The 21,483-nt window shown below is 45.8% G+C and overlaps 1 protein-coding gene across 1 annotated transcript in view; it reads right to left on the bottom strand.

Moving 5' to 3' along the window:
- PRR5L (proline rich 5 like) overlaps nt 1-19,965 on the bottom strand; it is a 28,703-nt gene extending 8,738 nt beyond the window's left edge. The window contains exons 1-5 of the mRNA XM_032188998.1: nt 19,733-19,965; nt 18,251-18,331; nt 14,639-14,687; nt 4,095-4,152; nt 882-973 (exon numbers count right to left, since the gene is read on the bottom strand). Coding sequence (XP_032044889.1) covers nt 882-973; nt 4,095-4,152; nt 14,639-14,687; nt 18,251-18,331; nt 19,733-19,902 — 450 coding nt within the window. The 5' untranslated portion in view covers nt 19,903-19,965. The remainder of the gene's footprint in view (nt 1-881; nt 974-4,094; nt 4,153-14,638; nt 14,688-18,250; nt 18,332-19,732) is intronic.
- Nucleotides 19,966-21,483: the final 1,518 nt, after the last annotated feature.

Below are 21,483 nucleotides of genomic sequence, written 5' to 3'. Positions count from 1 at the left end.
GCTTTAATAAGATTAGAGAAAAAGGGCAACCTTTGAGCTTTACATGCTGCCTTTCAAACAATACAAGGGGAAAATAATATTATAAATAAATTTTTAAAAAGGCTCCAGAAAGCACGTCTCATGGAACAGGCAAAAGTCAGGAGAAGGCAGCTTGCATTTCACAGAATGTCTACTCATGAAGTACGTTTTTGCTTCTCCTTTGATGGGACAGAAGATCAAAATAGACTGGGAAGGTACTCAGACTGCTTGTATGGAAACCCTCACCAAAACTACAGGAAAAACTGACACAGCTCAACAATTCCAATGGAATAATCAGCTGTAAAATATCCAACGTAAATGGGTCTTACATAAAGTTGTTCATTTGTCCTCTACCCAGAAGCTTACTTGCCCCTATATTAAGAGGCTTTTCCAAAGGCACAACTTGGATATAAGCCCTCCAAAAGTAGTTTGGACAAGTCAGACACATTGGTTTCTGTTCTAGTGTTCAGAGGAAGACATCTGAAGACAAGTTGTCAGCGTTGTCATGCAGAGCTCCAGAGATTTAACAATGGAAGAACTTACAACTGCAAATGGTCCAGAGCTTCAGTCCAGACAAAGTACAGCCCGATAATTTCAGTGTACAAGCTTAGCTAAGAACAGAGAGTGGATAGATAAATGGGAATAAACTCAGCTCAAAAGGCCTGGTCGATTTTAGCAGTCCTTCTCAGATAACTAATGTTGACTTGTGCAAACTCTGCTTCCTCCCAGATGTAGTTTAAAGGTTTTGAGACCTGTATAGCCACCAGCCAAACAGTACTGCTGAAACAGAAGTTTTGGTGCACTGTTAGGAGACATCGTAGTTACATTGCTTCACCTGAAGACTGAATTTTAATGGAGATTACCTGGACAGGGTAGAATATTGCCTGGAGTGTTGGAAGAGTCTCTGTAAAGTAGTGATCCCAAATTTCAGACAGGATCTCAATGCGATCCTCACCTACACAAACAGAGATTGGGAGAAAGAAAGAGCTTTAGCAATAAGGATACTAAAATCAGGTTGAATTTTCCCACTGCCCTCTGTGTCCCCAGGTAAGAGATACAAACCCACCCTTCATGTTCCCAGTTTCCTCCCGGAAAGGGGACATAACCCAGCCAAACGTTGCCTTAACTGACAGGGACACAAGGGTGTACCCACGCATTGCTCCGTCACTTACTGCAGAGAGGACAGCTCCGAGCAAAACACGAGACCAGCTCCAACAGAAGTGGGAAGAATGACTTCAAGAGGAAGCATTACCTCCCCTGCAAAGGACTGGGTAATCTTGCTGTTCTAAATTACCAAATTAGCTAATTACTAAGCTAGCAGGGCTAGCAGTGCATAAAGCCAGCATTAGCTGTCCTGCAGCAACCGAGTGGGACCATTTATTAGAGCCAACCCCTCTCCAGCATCCCAGCAGCCTCAAGCACAGCCACAGAAGTCGCGAACTCCTGCAGGCTGTTCCCCCACTGCTCTGACAAGCCACAAAGCCACCGTGCTCCTCTCAGGGCTTCTCCTCTCAAACGTGGCAATTTGGAAGGCTCCCAAGTGAAATCCACTTGTGGTTACCCCTCCTGTGAATCCGCCTCCAACAAACATCCCCGAATGTAAGTGGATATTTAAGATGAAGGCAGACTACGTTATGCAACTCATGACTCCCATAATAAGAATACAACTGTGGTCAAAAGCCTATTATTAACAAAAAATGCTTTACTGAACATAATAGTTTGTATAGACATTTTAAATTATTCTCTTAGGCTTGCCTTACAGAGCTGTATGTTTCTCAGCATTTAGGCCCAAAAAAACCCTCTGACCTTTTTAGGGGATTTTTCCAACCCCAAAGGCCAAAGTTTTGCAACGTTTTTTCGTTTTATATTAAAACCCCAGAAATTTCAGGTGCAAATACATTCCCACGTTTAATAACATGGGTTTTCTGACAGAATCATTTTCCAGGACACCTTTCACAGAGCCTCAGACGGGGCTCACAAGCAGTCAAGACTCAAGGAGCAGCAAGGGAAGCAGCTGCTCAAGGCAGCTCTGGAGCCTCAGCCTCAAGCTTACATGAGGAACTGGAGCACACACAAAACTGCAACTGGAGGGAGCCTTATCGCTGTGTGCTGAAGTGTTTTCCCCATCTGGAGACTTCCATGCTTGGCAATGGGTCATGTCGTGTACAACACAGCCGGAGGGCAGAGGCAGCAGGACCAGCTTCTGCAGATGTTTCCTTTCAAGCAGAGACCTCACTGACTGCAGGAGGGCTGAGAGGGAAGCATCTCTCAGATATGACACCAGCTTCACAACTGGAGCTCCAGGCACACAAGCAGCTACCCAACACCCCCGCAACAGCCAACCGTAAATGAAAAAGACAACAGGAAACAGATGAATTGAATTCTTAACTTTCTCCCTCTTCTGTCTCCTCCCCAAGACTGTAATGCTTTGGTATGTGGGGCTAGAAATGAAGTGGCATAGACTCCTTTTCCTTCTGAAGGGGAATGGTTTGTTCCTTCAAGAAATCCTAATCCTACAGGCACTGGAAGAGATTCTGACAGACTGGATCAAGAAAAATTGTATTAAAATAAGAGGATGAGATTTGAAAAACAGACACAGTGAAACACTGCCATGCCCTGCAGCAGGAACATGATTCCATCACTGAGTGCTGGGACGGGAGAAATTTTCCAGGAAGACAGCACAAGCTGAGAAGCGTGTGCGAGTTCTTGCTGCTGAGACCGCAAGGCCTGGAACAAGCCTACGGGTTGTGAAAGAAAGGTGACAAGAGACATCTCCTGCAGAGATGCCAGCTTGCACAGGTAAAGTGGCTCTGGTGTCATTTTAAACTGGGGACAAAAACGAGGCACAGGAAGGGGGTTTTGCTGTCTGCCTGGGAAATCTTACCCTGACTGATCTACCTGAGCAGCTGCAAACTACTCCTGGGCTGCTCTCAGCTTATTGCAGGCTGGAAGTCGATCTTCTTCATGCTAAAGCAGAAATCAGAACAATTTTATATGAATACACATAAAACAAAACCTATGATAAGCTGCATGGTGCCTTTTCTGAGGAGCTGGCAGCAGCAGAGCAGGCACCCATGTCCGTGAAAATGCACAATTCTGCTTTTCTTCCCTGCATTACAGAGCCTGTGCCAAGAAGCACACACCAAGCAGGAGGCTGGCAACCGCACAGCTCCATCAAGGTCTGGTCCCACAGCGTGCTGGCCAAACGGAGAGCTCCCTCGATGAAGAACAGTGTGGAGGAGCCCAGCGCCAACAATGACACCAGATTATAAGCGTCGATTGGCATTTAATGACCCAGATACAGCAGGTTGACGATCAGCAAGGGATCTTCCCTCCAGGCTACAAAACTGGGTCAAATCAGACGGCAGCCTGGTTTTGAATAAAGCCGTGCTCTGAGCAGCACTCTCTGCTTGAGGAAGGCATTCAGGGCATGACTAACTCCCCCCACAGCCACCCCCGGGAGTCGCTGCTCCAAGCTGGCCTTGGTCCACAGGCTCTGTGGTAGCAAATGTCTGTGCCCCAGTGGTTTGGGCAGAACTTCATCTGTGGTTGGCTTCTTTACTGAAAGACCTCGTTCCCATCCCAGTGCCCGTTTTTTCTTTACGTTTACACAAGGCCTGTTGGTTCAGCTCTCTAAAGCATAATGACACAGTGTTGCTGTAACCCAAATCATGCTTCCACGAGTGCAAAAAGCCAGACTGCAGAGCTGCGAATCACATTGGGAAATACCAGGCAGAAGGCTCTCAGCACAGTTTTGCAGCAGGATACGTGTCCAGCCTACAACTGATTTGAGCTCAGGGTCAAATGCCTCTCAGGACACACACTGCTGCTCTTGTGGTGAAGCCATGGCTGATGTGGCTTCAGCCACATGGGTATTCAAACAGCCCACCATCCATAAACAGCACAGACTGAGTGCAGCCTGGCCCCCAAGAGGTTGTGTGACCCTCTCAGACGGTACCGGACAGGGCTGCAGGCATTTCAGCCATGCAAGTCATCTCCTCTGGCCAAACATCAAAGCGCGACTCGAAAGGGCGCTCCAAGAGCCCACTCCAGAATGGGTTTCTTTCTGTACTTGCCTTCACACAGCTTAACCTTCTCCTCTATAAACAGCAAGCCTTTCGCAAGGAGCTGGTTCTGCCAAGAGAGAAGAGAGAGACACGCATTTGCCTTTTCCAAGATTTAAAATAAACATGGAAGAATATGTGTGTTTTTTTCAGATGTTACCCTCTTCACATGCAGTTATCCAACGATTACTCATGCCACAGTTCTAGCTCCCAGCACCGCCACCAGACCTGGTCTCACTGTGAGCTTTGCACACTGTTTGCCAAAACGACCCCGTCCTGGGTCATGGGGAGGGAGTCCAGAAAATAAAATGGTTCTTAACCTAGAGTGCAGCCCCATTAGCTACACCTCAGCCATATGACAGAGGTGATCAAAAGGCCAAATGCTACCAAAAAGTCCCACTTCCTTCTTTGCTACCTCACTGCTTGCCCACACAGTAAGCCAATTCAGCTCCCACATCTTTCTGTCTTTCCCTACCTATTCCCTTTCTATGAGGCTTTTTACTTTTTTCTTTTTCTTTTTTTCCTATATTGAGCAGTTCAATCATCTCAGTGTGCCGTGTCAAGCTGCAGAAGAAAGAGGCAGGAGCTACAGTCTTTCTAGATGGTCTTAATTATCACGGATCAGACAGAACAAGATATTCATTAATTAATATCTGTAATTCTAAATATCTGATACGTATTCAGGTCTCCTTTCCCCAAATGTAAAATTGGTACAAAAAAATGATACCCACCTTTTTGTTCTCCCAAAAGCATGAGGAAAATCAGTTATTCTGAAATGCTCTGAGAATCCTAGAGGAAGGAGCTGCAGAAGGGTAACATGCTATTACTGCATCCCCGAAGGTTCAGTCCCACCACAGAGATCATACTGATAGAAAATAAAGCCTTTGAAAGGACTCAATACCAGGGTAGCACACAATATTCAGAGGTCTCTTGCTTTCTCATGTTCATCCTCTGGCTTTTATTCTTACTGGCTAACCTGGTCAAAGTTGCACCTCTCAACCCATTTATCAGCACAGAAGCAAGGCACATCTGTTTTCAGTCCCCACAGACATTGCCTTTACAATATTCTGCCACAGTACTGCAGCCTCCTGACAGCTGCCATATCACAAACCTGCCCTTGTGCTGCTGCTCTGGGCATCAGAGCTGCTTCCCATTGTAACCATGCACCAGCCTGGTCATGATACACACAAGCAGGTCACAGCACCAGCAAAGAGAGCAGCACGCCTCCGCATCCCCCCTACAACAAGAAACTACACTGAACTGGGATACTGCTGAAGGGGGAAAACAATAATTAAATAAAAAGAAACATTGCTCTGTGATATTCTCTGCTTGCACTTCACTTTCCAGAACAAGCAAAAAACTTTCCAGTTACAAGTCCTACTCATTAGCATCAGGTATCATTGAAATGTGTAGAAAAGGAAGGGCTCTTCTTTAAGTAATGTGTCTAATCGAAAGTCTTCTGCAAGTAGATTGAGGCTAATGGACTGAAGAGACACCCCCAAACATCCTACCAGTAAGGAAACATCTCGGGATGCACTGTACTGGTCGGGAATCTCCTTATTATTAGTGATTCCAGACTTCAGTCACGACACAGGGAGGACTGCCCACCCGTTGCACCAGTGGTGAACTCCGTGAGTAGCAGTGATGGTTAAATACCATACCGTGCATCCAAGAGGGAAGCAGTTAATGGTCATGTGTGGTTTAAGCTAATTTAGTCCTGCTAGCAGGAGCCCTCTCTTTTTTGGAATGTGAAACCAAAAATATTTAGAACATTTTAGACATAGAATGTAGGTTCCTTTTAAATAAGTTACACAACAAAACCAGAGCACTTTAGGGTCATCACACAGGATGAAGCCGTATTTGAATTGCCCATCCAAGTCACAAGACTTTGACCTTCCCTATTGCTGGCACAAGTGCAAAAGCAATCCTATCCGTGCAGGGCAGTCAAACTACTAAAAATTTCCAGTCTCCCATCCACCAACCCCAGCGATTCCAGCACAGGAATCAGAGCTGACCTGAACAGTCCTGTTTGGCACGGGAACACGCTGAAATTGCCATTCTGCACACAGGCGACTACAGGGAGACAGGAGCCCAATGGACTTTTGCATGCGACCTTCTGAACCTGCTCACGAATAGTGTACAAATGACTCTCATTAACCGTGGTTAAAACGCAGCACCTGCCAACACAGCACTCTGGTAACGTTACGGACAGCAGAGCAGCTGCTTGCAGGTCCCAGGCCACGCGTGGTTTCCAGCTAGGGAGGGCGGGCTCTGGTCTCTGCTGCCACGTCCACACAGAGGTGCCCACCTGCCCAGCAGAAACTTCTGAAAAGAAATAAATAAAAGCCCACTTGTCTGGACTTTCGGTATCCACAGATTGAAACTCTTTTTGTGTTTTTTTTTTTTTTCTTTTTTTCCCTGCAGATGCCGATTTTCTGATTTAGTCATCATCACCGAGGTGACAACGGGCTGCCAAAGGAAACTGCGGGGAGCAAGGGGAACTTGTCGGTGAGAAACATTTCATCTGGGCAGTGGCTGGGAGCCTTGACTAAGGCTGGGGTCAGGGTTGAGAGAAAGGGAAAGCCCGAGTTCCCACCAGAGCAGGGAGCAGGGGGCTGCCAAAGGATGGGGCAAGCTGCAGAGAGAAGGCGGCTGGGAGCAGATTGCCTCCTGGGCAGGGACACCAGCAGCGGTGGGATAAAGATGGTGATGCAGTGAAAACAATTGCAGTGCTTCCAAACATTGCACCAGCTAAAGGAAGGTAACTATTTTGCAACTTTTCTCTAGCAGAAATAAGAGTTTTGGAGAGAGAGGTGAAAATTGTTGGGCTCTCCATTCAAATTTTAGATGGCAGAAATAATTGACTATGTGTGTCGGGCTCTGGACACACACACAAAAAAAGCCTTAGAAAACTTTCCAGGAAAAAAAAAAGAAAAAAGTGTGAAAAAGGAGGGAGGAAGAAATCTGGAATTAAAAAAAATATATATGGGGAAAAAAGAAAAAATGAGAGCCGCTTACACTGTAAATGTTTTTCTGCCTGATCAATAGGGTAATGCTTGGAGTGATATTGCATTTTAATTCTCCCAACTGCTTTCTGTTTATTAGTAAAATATGTCAAGCCTTTATTTTCCAACCTATAGCTCGAGGTAATTACAGATCTTATATACTGCAGGGAAAATTTACAGTTAGTCTTTAATAATGTGGCATTTTAAACTATTACATGATAAAAAGGTATATATAAATATATATGAGGATGTCACGCTTATTTTCCTGTGTGCGTCTCCAGAAATATGAATGCCTTCTCTGTTTGCACCAGAACATTAGGTTTCAATTTACGTACTCTTCCTGAGCACTGTAGACACAATTTTCCAGCTACTTCAGTTATAAGTTTGTGTTACTGATGCTTTCTACTTCCAGAGTCATTTTTGTGTTTTACAGCTCTGCCAGCAGATACATCTGCACACCTTCAGGGGCAGCACTGTTTTATCAATTAAAAATAGCTATATTCATCATTAGCTGGATACAAAGAATTTATGATGTTTTTTTTTAATGAAACATCTCTCATTTTTTCCATGTGCTAAACGGGTCGCATAATCTCATTCTTAGGGCTTCTAAGAAAACGTTGAGTTCCCCAGCACACAGTTACTGCAGATGGTTCAATCATCCCCTCTAATTTTCCTTTTTCCTATGGAACAGAGAATTTATTTTTTTTTATGACATCAATGACCAAAAAAAAAAAAAATCATTTCTCTTCTCCCAGTCTTAAGATTTTCTGGAAATTTTATTTCTTTGTCTTTTCTACTGAAGTCACGGGCTTAATAATGGCTTCAGTCCAAACATTACCCCCTTGGATCACGCAAGACAGGTTTTTTCATGAAGCAATCCCACACGGCTTGCTGACTAATCAATACAATTCAATAAATGCAGCCCCAGGGAGGCCTGCACCAGAGCTTGTGTAGGTTACGTATCTCATTACTGCTTTATTCCTGAGGCAATATAGGGGCACAGAGCTGAGAGGGAAAATAAATGTTACATTTACAAGCAGAACCAGGTTAAGACTTGCACCAAGCAAGCCTGAAGGATGCATTTATCTGAAAAAGCTCAGCTGCCACCTCCCAGCTCCGTGCAATAATCACGGGCCAACTGGAAGCAGTTATTCCCTCCCTTCCCAAAGCAGCTTTCCCTGGCTCCCCACCACGAAGCCCCAGCTGTGTGCTCTCTCGGGGTGCCACAGACCCGTCGCTGCTCCTGCTGCAGCGCCTGTCCTGCAAAGCACAGCCCCGAGCTGACCCCCCAGGGAAGCGCAGCTGCTGGTGTATTGGGGAGAGGTGCTTTGCAGCTGGTAAAAGCGAACTGGTGAAATCCTACAGGTTGAAAGCCGCCTGTTTTCACAAAGCGCAGAAAACCACAAGAGCTCTTTCGGGTCCACCGCTCGTAAATGTGGCTAGAGCAAAGCCTTCATGCAGAGCCGGCAGGAGCTGCTCCGGGCTGCAGCCCTGCCGCTAGCGGGCCTTGCTCGGCTCTGCTCGAGCACAAGGTGGGCAACAGCAGCCGAGTGGGTTTTGACAAAGCTCCACAGAAAACATTGAGGAAGCTTAACCCGTCCCAGGAGATGGCACATCTTGTCTGAGCAGCAGGACTAGCAACCTCAGCAAGGCAAAACAGGATTCTCCCAAACCAACCAAATATTACTATTTCCCAATAAGCCACCACGCTTGGGCAAAAAGGTTTACTTGAACACCCATTTAATTACAGAGAAATTTTAGTTTCCTTTCAGCTCTCCAGGCTGAACACAGCCAGTATGACTTTTAAAAGCCACATTAATGTTAACAAGTCAATACTAATTCATTAATCAGAAACAAAAGCTTAGACCAGAAGTATGCTGGTCCAGAGCAAACTTGAAATAACTGACCTGATCTTGCTGGATGGAAAAAGAAAACAAAACAAAACACAAGCTTATCATCTAAACATTTCACCATTTCTGAAATGCAAACTCCCCCTTTGAACCAACTGGGGCTAAGCAATCCAGTGTTAAGCTACACTTCTAGAGGCTCTACAGGCACACTGCCACTCTTTTCTTGGATGCTCTGACATTAATTTGAGAAAAAAAGCATCATCCAAACTTATTTGCCTGGTATTTTCTAACCAGTTATTGCCAGTAGCACACAAGCACATACCAAGTTTTTTCCAGTGTTTAAGAGAAGCCAATTTCTGTGAGCCGCAGAATTTCATACCTGGAGCATGCCCCCATTTTGCTCTTTGTAGAAAGAGGTGAAAATGATGATAGAAGTAGGGAGGTCATTTTGATCCTACATAGAGAATAAATTGCAGGAGAAAAATGACATAATGTCCTAAAAAAGACTCTAGAGACCGCTGTGATCAAAACACAGATTAAAAGAGAAACCCCACACAAAAAGAGAAAGTGAAGCAGGGGGAGTAAGAAGGAGAGCAGACCAGGCAGACGAGTGGGCAGCACTGCTGCAACCTAGACCACAACGTCCCCGCTCTGGCAGTGGCTACAGGAAAATCCCATGCCTGTGCCCACGCAGTGGGGTGCTGCGAGCACGGCTCCGCACGGAGCCCCGCTGCGGGACAGCCCTGGGTGCAGCCCCGCAGGAAGTTTCGTGTGGTAACACCCAGTGAGTGAATCATGCACGTCCACGGAGCAGAGGTGCACGGGGCCTGAAGGCAGGTGCATCGCCTGCCAGTGCCACCCAGGATCGGGCCCTCTGCTGGGCTCACGGTAAGGGGGCGAGCTGCCTCCCCCCACGCTGACGAAGCTGGGAGTCGCTGCGGAGCCTCTGGAGCTGCTCCGTGTGAGTTCTGTCCTAGAAAGCGCCAGGAGAAGCAGAAGCAATGAGCAGGCCTGCCTGACCAGGGGATCCCAGCCAGCGAGCAGAGAGACACAACAGCAGTGAGCAGCCTGAGCCCCTTGCAGGCTGAAGGTCCCTCCTGCCTTCGTGCAGGGGCTCCAGCTGCCGATGTTTTCTGGACAAGCACCAAGCAGCCACGGTCACCTCAAAACCCGCACAACTTTCCTCACCTTACTGTGAAAAGGGCACAAATTGGAGCCTGGCACCAGAAAGAGAAATGTCACGCACGCCAGCTTTCTGTTTGACTGGGCGAGACAGAGGGACACATGATGTTTGCTGCTGCTGGCACGACTTTAAAAAGCAGGCTTTCAAGGGAGAAAAAGCATCAAGAGACACCGGCCGGGCTAGAGTCCTGGGAAGGGATGCAGCAGGGGTTTAGGAAGGGGCCACCTGGCAGAGGAGCTCCTTGCTGACTGCCCGGGAAGCCCTGCCAGCCGCGCTTCTAATAATGCTAAGGGGGGACAGAAAATCGATTTTGACTTGGGTCAGGGCTCGTGCTGTGGCTGTTGCCACTCGCTTTCGCAGTTATCCACTCTGATCTTGTTGTTCTGACTTTGACACCCCAGTGACATGAGTCTTGTACACTGTGGTTAATATGGTTTTGCATGTAAACAGAAAGCCAGGCCTAGCTCTGAGTCAAGACTTCTTGCCTCCTGGGGCCCTCCACTGCAACTGGCTGGAAATTATGTAATAGCCTCACTTCTGTGTCTGAGATGCCAAAGCTCTCATTGGAGCAACTGAGCAAACACATCCAACTCGCCTCCTTCAGCTGCCCGCTCAGGCCATGGCTCGGCGGGCTCCCAGCAGGGATGGGGTCCCTCTGCTTTGGGAGGAGACAGCTTGGAGTTAACACGTGCAAAGCAGGCAGTTCTGCTAAGGCAGTTAGCTGTGAAATGGCTAACATTTCCATTTTCCTCTTTGAGTTTCAAGATTAACAAGCCCCAGAGAGTGAAAAGAAACAGTTGATCCTCAAAGGTGCTGGTTCGGGCTGCGTGCAGAATCAGGAAGATAACACATCAATTTACCAATGCTTGCTAATTTTATATGTCAGAAACCTTCTTCATAACCACAAGGGTGAGACAGGAGGAAAAAGAAGGGAGCCTACCTGAAAAATCTTACAGTTGCCCCAGAGATGCCCCAGACCCCGCTACACCACGTTCCTCCAAACCCCAGCCACCTACCAGGGGACTCCTCCCTGCTGCGGCTCAGCTCGCTGCCCGCCAGCCAGCTAACCCAGGCACGAGCTGGTGGTGCCCTGCTGGGTCACTGAGCAGGGCAGAGAGAGGAGAGGGTGCAGAGTGCCCCTCGGCAGCAGCAGGAAACCTCTGACAGCATCAGGGCATGGGCAAAATCAGTACTGGAAAGCCTGGAGCGTGGGAGCACTGCGTTAAGGCAGATCTGCAGCAAATACCGAGTGTGCTGAGCCCCAGCTCTCTGGCATTCACACTCAGACTCTGATCCAAGGATATGGCTTGTATATCTAACAGGGTTGCTAAAGCAGCAGATTTATAAACACACATCTCCTTCAGAAGGAAACATCTGAGTTTCCACCAGAACCCTTGTAGGAATTACGTTTCTCTTTCAAATACAAACCAGACTCTGGTATGATGAAGGTTTGGTCACAGAGAACAACTTCTTAAACCTCATCAGATTCCTAAACTTGCCCTTAGCAACTTCAGGAACTAAAAATTGGTAATTTCCACAAGCACTGGTGAAAATGGCTTGTGAGCAATCAGTTCAAATTGATCCCCAAAGCAGCTTTGTCTCACTAAAAAAAGCTTTGCTCCATTTTAGTCTTAAATATCAATGGTTATGAAAAAAAAAAAAAAAAAAAAAAAAAAGAAGTGTTTGTATGGGTATAAAATACACATTATGTAAGAGCCAGGACTCTAAAACAATGGAAAATGTGTTCTACAAAAATGAGCTTAGTGGCTTCCATTACAAGTGCTGTGGCATAAGAAATGGAAAATATTTAGTCATTCTGTCATGTCCAAATATTACACGATCCAATTAGATGTTTGAATTGCTGCTAGAATATTTAAAACTGCCTGGTTACACGTGAGAGCAGATCTTTCAGTGTTCATTTCAGCCTAAAAGAAGAGTAAATTTGGATCTCAGGACAGTTTCTTGACAGGCTTTAAGAGATGAAGGAGGAAGTTCCTGCCAAAAGATGCGCTTCCACTCCTCTCCCACCCTGGTCGCCTGCTCCCATCACCTCCCTCCTGTCAGAGGGAGCCCAAATGAGGTAGCTGACCCAACAGAAAAAAAAAAAAAAATATATATATATATTTTTTTTTTTGTTTCCCCTTTTTCCTTTGTTTTCAGCCAAATAAACAGGCTGATTGCTCATTTGGTGGAGCAATATATCTTTAAATCAGCTGGCATCAACAGTGAAACAGAATCCACAGACAAATGAAATAGTTTTGTCAGCTCTTCGTTGGCACACGAATAGCCTTTCTCCATCCCACAGCCCTAGGATTTTTACTAAAGACGTTCAGGAGGGGATGGTAACTTCTACCATTGGCACATGCTGTCAGTGTAGAATCAGAAATATGCCTGCCTCTTAGCTCAGAGCGGGGGAAAAAGGCTCATTTCCTACAATAGCCTTTATCTTCCATTCTTTGTCTCATGTCTTGCCAGTACTGAGAGTTTTGCTTCAGGCTAAGTCAGCTGGATGCCAAGTTACTTCTTTTAAAGTTGAGTTAAAAAAATCCCCCCCAAAATAAATTTTAGTCCCAGTGACTTCAGTGGGAGAACAGCAGCTGCAGCTCAACTGCTCCATATAGGCTGAGGTATGTGCACAAGTGTGAGCAGACAGACTGACAGAAAAACAAATTCAGAACAGACTGCAGCCAAACCCTTGCACTGCAAGCTCTCTAAGGCAAAGGCCACTGCAACAGCACAGTGCTGAGTACATGCATGGTGATTGTGGCCTTCCAGTGAAGTAATACAGCCCTGCCATTGGGGTGAAAGAGCACTTTTTTTACTCCTGCTTTTGCAGGAAACAGTGCTGGTGATAAGCTCCTTCTCCCAGGACAAGTTCAGGTGCCTCCTGCTTGCTAGCAGCAGCACAAAGCAGGTCCAGCAGCGTGGCCCCCAGCAGCAAGCAGTCTCTTCAGTCCTTTGCTCTACAACTACCAGATCTAAGGAGCATCAGCTAACACCGCTGGCTCTGGCATGATCAAAACAGGCTGGAGGAAGAGAACAACACATCCAAACCCCAGCACTCAGAGCCGTCCGGTCCCCAGGCCATGCTGGGCCCGTCTTGCACAGCAACGCAATGCAGCTGCATCTGGTCAGTGCTGGAAGCCACCCAGGTCTTCTCCAGTACGCACTGAATCTTCAAAACCAGATAACAGTTGTGCGTCAGCACCTTGCATCCCTCAGGAACACGCACGGCCCCGTGCTCTGCTCAGTCCTCAAGACGCACAAAGCTGTCTCTGGAAATTTTCTGCTTATTCCAGACCTCCAAGCCTTGCCTAACACCGCAGTAGCTCAGTGCCTGATGAAGCATTTTCAGATTTCAAGTTGCCATGTATATATTTAGCTGCAAAATTTCAACTGTACCCAAGCTTGCTGGGGCAGCAGCAGCTTTCCACTTCAGCCTGCTGTACTACAGGCTTGTACCACGGGCTCACCGCCTCTCTGCTGTGCTTCCATTCTAGGAAATGTCCCACCAGAAGCTGCCTCTTTCCAGTAAATGACTTGTGCAGACAGGGCCTAAAGAAGTGAAACGTAACTACCCCCAGGGCAGGAGTTTGCTTCTCACTTGACAGCAGAAGTGTGGGGGGATTTTTTTAAATCAAGTAATCTAATACTGATAGGAAACAACACAAGTCTTTTTTTTTCCCCTTTCTAAACTATTGGCACGCTACACAGCGGTGTCAGCCACTTCAGAAAGTACTGAAATTCTCTCTCTCTTACTCAAAGGGAATAAAACTGACACAAAAATCCCACTTGTTTTCAGAAGCCTCCTTCTTCTTTTTTTTTTTCTTTTTTTTTTTTTTTTTAATCAACTGAACGACTTGCAATATTGAAAGCCATCAGCATTCTCGCAAAATCATCTTACACAGGCTTTGATGCGGTTGCACGTGAACTTCTGTCTATCTGGACAGTATGAGGAAAAGGCAATAACAGATTTGTGATTGATTAGGTCTTCCCTCATCCTTCATCTTTTGCTTTTTCATAGATTACATTTATATTTATAGGACTAAAAGGCAAACAGTAACCAGGTTGATTTCCTGCTGATAGGGACTTCCTTCCCTGCCCCCTCCAAAACAGAAAGCCGTTATCTTTTCTCTTCCCCTTTGCTGGCCCCTGTTTCAGAAAACCTACTCCAGAATTCTCTATACTACAGAAATAGAGTGAAAGAAACTAGGAATAGGCATCCCCTCCTTAAAAAAAAAAATAATAAGCGAATTCCTTCTTGACCGTGGCAGGCTGTTAGCAGCCTTTCTTTAGTGCAAAGGAAGATTATTCCTAATTTAGCATATGAATCCATAAATACAGTTACCCTCAGAGCTATATGGTCCATGTTAAAAAAAAAGATCAGGATCTCCAGGACCTTCTGTGCAAAAACAGAAATGAAACTTGTAGGCTACGTGCTTGTGATAAGGAGTTCTGTATGCTACAAAGCTGAAGAGACCAAATCTTAAAGTAAGCAAGTAAATCGTGTAACACTACCTGAAAGTAATCAGTGATGAAGGATCCCAGTTCACTCTTCAGCAGCCGTCTGTAGACAGAAGGAACACATCCATGAAGCAGCAGCTATTGCTGGTCATTCCTAACAGGCATAGCCCCACTTTACTACCAGTCACACCAAAGATACATGAATATACGTGAGCGTGTCATTATGGCCACATTTAGATTTCTTTTACATCTAAGTATATATTCTACTAATACTTACAAAAGATATTGTAAAATTATGAAGGAATGAAATTGTGTCCCTGAAGTCTTCTATTTATAATCCATGAGCTTAGAACAAGAAAAACAAAACAAAACAAACAAACAAACAAAATACAGCACTGACACCCCCGAATCCACAAAAAGCTGGGATGATAACTTCAAGTTCTCATTTAGTTTGAAATTCATCGATTCATCGTTTCTTCTGATTTTTCTTTAAACAAAGCAACCTTTCATTTCATTGAAAAGAGCACATCTCTCCAACGTAATACTTCCTTTTCTCTTGGAAGTAGAAGGTGGGCGGATAAGGAGAGGAGCAACAAAGTAAACAATGCAAGAAGAAACTGCAGCTTCCCCATGACAACTGCATTAAAAAATAGTTTTTTAAAAAGGCACAATTTTCAAGAAAAGAGTTCTAGGAATTTAACAAAAACTGTTCTACGTACATGCAAGCAGAAGGCACTCCTAACAAGTATTTTTAATTAAAAACTCTTGGATCTTAAATCAGGCTATGATAAAGGTTTTTAATCCCTATATATATTTTATAGTTCAAAATTCTGCTATGAGAAACAAGTTTGTTTTAAATCAGAAGAAGCATTAAAAAAAAAAAAAAAAACTCACAAAGTTCAGAGCATGTCAACTTTCAGCTTTCAGTAACTGATGGTAAATTTCGCAGCAGTAAATTCTGCCTAAAATGTAAGAGGTGCTCAACACTTCCCTCTGCAAACCATTGCATTTTCTGCTGCTTTAGGAGTTTCACTTTTCACCAAAGTGAAGCATTACCAAGAGTGCTCAGAAATAGTACTTGAGTCAGGGACCATCCTGATCTCAGGCTGGGATCTTACCAACAAGCTACAGCTCTTTTTTCTAACCTTCTGTGAAAGTAGCTCATGACACTGAGCTTCCCCCTCAAACATTTTGCAAAACTTTTTTATTATTCAGATGTAAACACACCTCTACTCTTTCTCTCTCAGATCAGTTATATTCACCCCACCCACCCCAAAGCACATTTCTATGTCTATGAGATGGATGAACCAGATAAATCTTTGAGGGCCTGTTTGTGAGACTCTCTTCTACTGGCTTCAGCAGACTCCTGAGGGCTTTTGATCAGCTAATTCACAGCCCCTGGCAGGACTTTGGCTCCCTCAGTTGGATCATCTGCACCTGCAACCAGAGGCTTGTGCTCCAGAGAGAACCTGGGGCAGTCTCCCCCTAACCATGGCAAGGTCACCCCTTCGTTCCTGAAAGCCCACGTCCTGATGGCATTTCTGACGTTTCCTCTTGCTGTCACAACCAGCTTTCAGAGCAGTGGAGAAAAAAAAAAAAAAAAAGAAAAAAAAAGTATCCAGTGAGATGGTATCAAATCACAGCAAGATAAAAACTTCGTGGCAGTGATCCAGAGCAAAATGTTACCACCTGCTCGTCTCTGGGCCTGTCATTATGACTTTAAAACTCTCCTGTGCTCCACTGTCAAGCAATTAAGCACTGTGCAGAGTCTGTGACTACTAAAGTACCGCATTTGCTAACTCCCACTAATGATCTGAGTGGAGGAATACAAAGGAGGAAAACGCAGCAGCTCAATCTAATGGCACAAAAGAGCAGGCTGACAGCTTTGGCTCCTTGCCCAGCGTCAGGCCAGCAGCTCACCTTGCGCGCCCAGCACGGACACTTTGTTGGGAGCTCCGTCAGGATCCGCAGGTGCGCAGCTGCAAATGTGCGCACAAACACACGTGCAGATGCACGTCCTCTGCTCCCTAGCGTGGGGCTAACAAGCTGCTCGGATGGTTATGCAGCCTAGTTAGAGAGTGACATTTTGAGACGTAAGCAGTGCTCGGAGCACCTGCAGGAACATCAATCATGGATTTCAAGGTGAGCGCTTCCAAGTACTGCCTGTGAGTGGAAAGCCCAACTTCCCATCCCACCACCAGAAGTGCTTGCAAAGCACACGCGTCTCACAAAGAACTTCCTGCTCTTCACCCAGCTCTTGACAGCGCAGCCTGACTTCAGTGACCAGCACAGACACAGCAAGGTCCAACCACGGGGACCAAGCCCAGCCAGCGAGCTGTTTCTCTCCGGCATACCTCTTCCCCTCGAGGCTGGGAAGGAAGGAAGGCACCTGCGTGCACTGGGGTGGGAAAGCAGGCTGCAGCTGCCCCAGTGGGCAGCAGCCTGGGAGACGAGCCACAAAACCCAAAGCCAGTCCCCATGTCTGCCAGTGGGCTGTGGGTTAGGGTGTTTCCAAAGCCTTACGACATTTGGTTTTCCTTTCACATACAGAAATCTTCATCCCATGGAGGATTTAGACTGCTGCAAGTACTTAAACCTAACTTGATGACTTCTGCTTTGAACATACTTAAATACTGCTAAGTAAGGGCACAAGATACTGCCCTTACTCAGCTGTCAAAAGGGATTTTATGAAGCTTTCACCTTTGGGACCAGGTCAAGTAGGACAGAATCTCACATCCTGCAAGCTGCATTTATGTTGAAAATAGGGAAAGGGGTAGTTTGCTGCTGAGTAAGTGCTTGGCCCTAATAGACACTTAAACTTTAACTTGGCACACAGCTAAAATGCAATAGGGAGAGGGCAAGCACACAAACGTGGAAGTTGAGACCTATATGACAACATTCATGATGGATGAGTATGGATGGAGTGGGAAAGAGACAGCAAGGACAGACTACACTCATGACCTCTGTCAATATTCCTCTGAGCACCACTTGGAACCAGCACAAGAATAGATTGCTCTTTATCTGCTCTATAATCCTGTCTATTGCTAACTAAAGTTTCCAAATAATCAGAATGAAACCACAGATAACCACGAGAGCTGCCTAAAATAAAAAAACGATACTTTTGTCATCAGTGCTAGAAACTGTTTGTTAGAATTCTAGTTTTTTAATCTTCAGGGTTCGTATTTTCAGGTCTTGCTCTGCAATCATCATATGAAGATTAAGCTTTTATATGAAATGCTGTGTTTTACTTTCTTTTTAAATGCTCCGTGGTTCTGAGAAATTTGGCTTTAGAGAAAAAAAAAAAAAAAAAAAAAAAAAAGATAAAGAAAAAAAAAAATAAAAAAAAAAAAATAGCTGGAACAGGAAAACTCCCTCGGAAGGGACAAGCCCCTTCTAATCCAAGTCAATACATGTCCTCTACTTGTCAAAGCTACACATCCACATAAGCCAGAGAAACATCACCCAGAAGCCCCATGCTGTTCACACCACCCAATGGCAAAAAAGAGGGCAGATAGCTCAAAACTCTCAGGCTGTGCCTAACTTTGCTCCCACCCCTCTTCCTCCCAGCAATGTCCTCTAACTACATTTCTATAAGGAAACTAAACCGAGCAAATACTGAACGAACAGCAACAAAAATCCATTTTTCCACACATTTTAGCAACCTACCTGATATTTTCATTGAGGGTGTAAAGTTCATTGTTCTGCAAGCCTCCCCCTTTGAACACATTTATCACTGCTGTTTGAACGCTGCCAAAAAAGAAATGAGACAGTACAACATCCATAAATAACAGCCGCCAGTATGATTTAACACAGAGAGCAACGTGAGCTAGCCAGCAAAAGCTGAGTGGTTATAACGGGGTGGAGAGGTTAATTGCACTTAAATACTTCCACTTTTTCTCCCCTGGAAATCATCACTCTTATTTACCTACATCTCTCATGGGAGACAGAGCAGAACCAACCTTAAACTGTGCCTAGAGTAAGCAAGGGAAAGTCATCATAGGGACACCAATATATCTTTAAAAGACCATTTAGGGGATCTCTGCTAGGTGCTGCAGGCTAGTGGCTATGAGAAGACACAGATTTTTGGCAGTATCTGCCAAACACATCACATTGCATTATCCAGTAATGCTGGCAGGACTAGCTGAGCCACCCAGCCTGCAGCATTTGGCAGGATCCTGCCTGTGCTGGAGCACATTCTGCAGCCAGCATCACTTCAGTCAGACACAACTTTAAGCCCTGCTAATGCGTGTAAGGTGTGGCAACAGCTGTTGGAGGATCTTCTAACTAATACTTCTCGGATCGGTGCAGAGCAAGTGATGAAGTGACAGTATACAGGATGGTTTGCCAGGTCCAAAAGCTTGCCACACCCAACAAGAGGAGGTGTCATTCCCTTGACAGGCATTCCCTTTTGTGAGCGGGCCATAGCACTTGTACGCTTCACTGACCTCAGGTCACTATCCTGGCACAAAACTGGATTTTGCTGGGCTGCTTCTGTGCAACATCATTAAGCTGAGTTAGGTCAGCAAGAGAAAGGGCAGAGCACAGAGCTGCTGCAAAGTAGCAGAGGGAAAGGTGAGAACACCCAACTTTGGTAACAGCAGGCCATTAGATCAGCTCAGGACACCTCACACTTCACCCTACACATCATTTTTCTAGTGGCCATGCACTGCAGTGATATGCGCTGCAGGCAGGACTGGACTGTCGGTATGAAGTGCTGGTAGAAGTAGAAGCCACACGCTTCGTACCTGCCCGGAAGAACTGGACCATAATAAAAGCTTCATAATATGCAAGTATCTGCCTGCTTTGCATTAAGAAACTGACCTCTGTTACATTAATAACAATGTGTTCGCCTAAAAGGTAACGAAGAAAAAGGAACTGTTAACACAGAGCAATTCTGTTTTGCTTCAAGACAAGATCTCCAAAAAACACTGGCCAAAACCAAGGCTGGCTAAAAGCTCCTAGGTCTAACTGGTCACCTCCACAGAGGTTTTAAATGCTGTTAAAGCTTGGGCATGCCAGAAGCTCATGCGTGCTTATAAACAAATAAGCTTGGCCATAAATGTTGTGAGGTACAAAGACCAGCCAGGCACAGTCCCTGCGGAGGGGCTGCTGCACGGGGAGGGCTTGCCCTGAGCAGGTGCTGCTCACCTGTTCCACGCCGAGTTGGAGCTGAGCTGCAGGGCCTGCCGGGCGGCCTGGAAACGTGGCAGGTCACTGAGGACAGGGGAGCTCATGAAGCGAGGTCGTGGCCTTCTGAACGAACCCATCTTGTGGAACTGGAGAGCAAAGGATGGAGCTATGGTGAACCCCCCAGTCATAGGGTCAGGCGGAGTGGAGCAGGGCTGTCAGAAAGTCTCTCCTCTTGAAAGCCCACGTGTGAATCTCACTGGCATCAACAAGTCGTCAAACCCAAGGACTCAGCCTGCAACTAAAGCAAAGAATCAACCTCAGGCTAGCAGTTCTCCACCACGTCAGGTTGTGACATGGACTTGCACTGCAAGAACTGAAGCAGTCCTGCAAAGTGAAGAGAAAGGAAAAGAGTAAGACAGAAAAGGGCAGAGTGAAAATATCCTAACCCCACTAGCAGCAAACCTGGGCAAATCTTCAGGAGCTCTTCAACAGCAGCTCCCTTTCCCATCTTGCCCCTTAAAGAACAACCTGACACAGCCAGCCAGAAAAACAAGCATGGTCTCTCTTCCCACTTCTATTAGCAGAGGTGCCTAAACTCTTCAGCCAGAGGCACTTTACAAACACCTTTAAATACAATCAGCCATTCGGCCAGAATAAAAGCAGAGAAACTGGAGAGAAAGAAATCTGTCATCAGAAAGAAGAAAGGGACAAAAGATGAACAACAGAAGTAAAGATGAAAAGACCAACGCTATGGTTTTTGAGAAGGGTTGTGCAAGGGAGTAAAACCCACTCGTTATCAGTCCTTTACCAAAAGATAGAGCAAGGAGCTTCTGTGAAAGAGGTCTGACAAGCAGATATTTTGAGAGTAAGCAGGACTGTTTTCTTTGTTTAGTTCTCTATAAAATGAGAAGTAGTTGCTGGCCAAATACGAAATACCCGTACTTTCCCCTCTGATCATCATCTCCATATAGATGAATACGTAGCCCCAAGTAAACCACAGAAACAGAATAAGTTAGAATGAACTTGGATAAAAACCACACAAAAACTCTGGCAAAGCTTCTGCACTTCAAAATCTTCCCACTTCAGACGAATACAAGCAGTAGATGCAGCTGGCAGTTAGACGAATGAAGATGTGGGAGAAAAGAGAGAGACAGAAAAAGAAAACCAGTTGTGTGACTGAACTGCACATGGAAGATGTAAAGCAAAACCTTCTCTTTTCCACTACATCTTCAGCACAGTGGGGGAAAGAGATACGATCAGCTAAAGGCATGTTGTGTATCTGCACAGTGCTTCTAATTTAGCTCCTGCTCAGCTTCAGGACATTATTTTGCACTCCACAAACTGTAATTAACCGTTTTACATCTAAAACAACAGCTTTCTTCCCACGTGGCCAGGCCAGCCCCATGCTGTGCTGAGCTCACCTCAGCTCCCCTGCCTCCACCTCGCCTCCTCGGTTCTGCTCACCCGCTGTGAAGCCGAGCAAAGCCCTCAGCCCGGCCACGGCCACCACAGGCCCCGCCGCCGGGGATGTTACAGGAGAAAACAGAGAGCAAACACCTCACTTAGGCAAGTGAGGTGCTGTCATTTGTGCTGCTATTCAAGAAATAGACATGCTTGTTATCCCCACAAGCTGACTACGGTTCGGGTAGACCTTTAGACAACTCTTTGCTGTCTCACGAGATGACAAAGCCCAGACAGACTGTCCTGAAGCACACGGAGCCCTGACAGGTGTTGCTTGAAAGGGCAGCAAGCTGCCGACTTGGTGGCTG

This window comes from Aythya fuligula, chromosome 5 (genome assembly GCF_009819795.1).
Source record: "Aythya fuligula isolate bAytFul2 chromosome 5, bAytFul2.pri, whole genome shotgun sequence".
Lineage (NCBI taxonomy): Eukaryota > Metazoa > Chordata > Aves > Anseriformes > Anatidae > Aythya > Aythya fuligula.
Note: the sequence above shows the minus strand (reverse complement) of the source record. Positions and strands in the feature narration are given on the sequence as shown.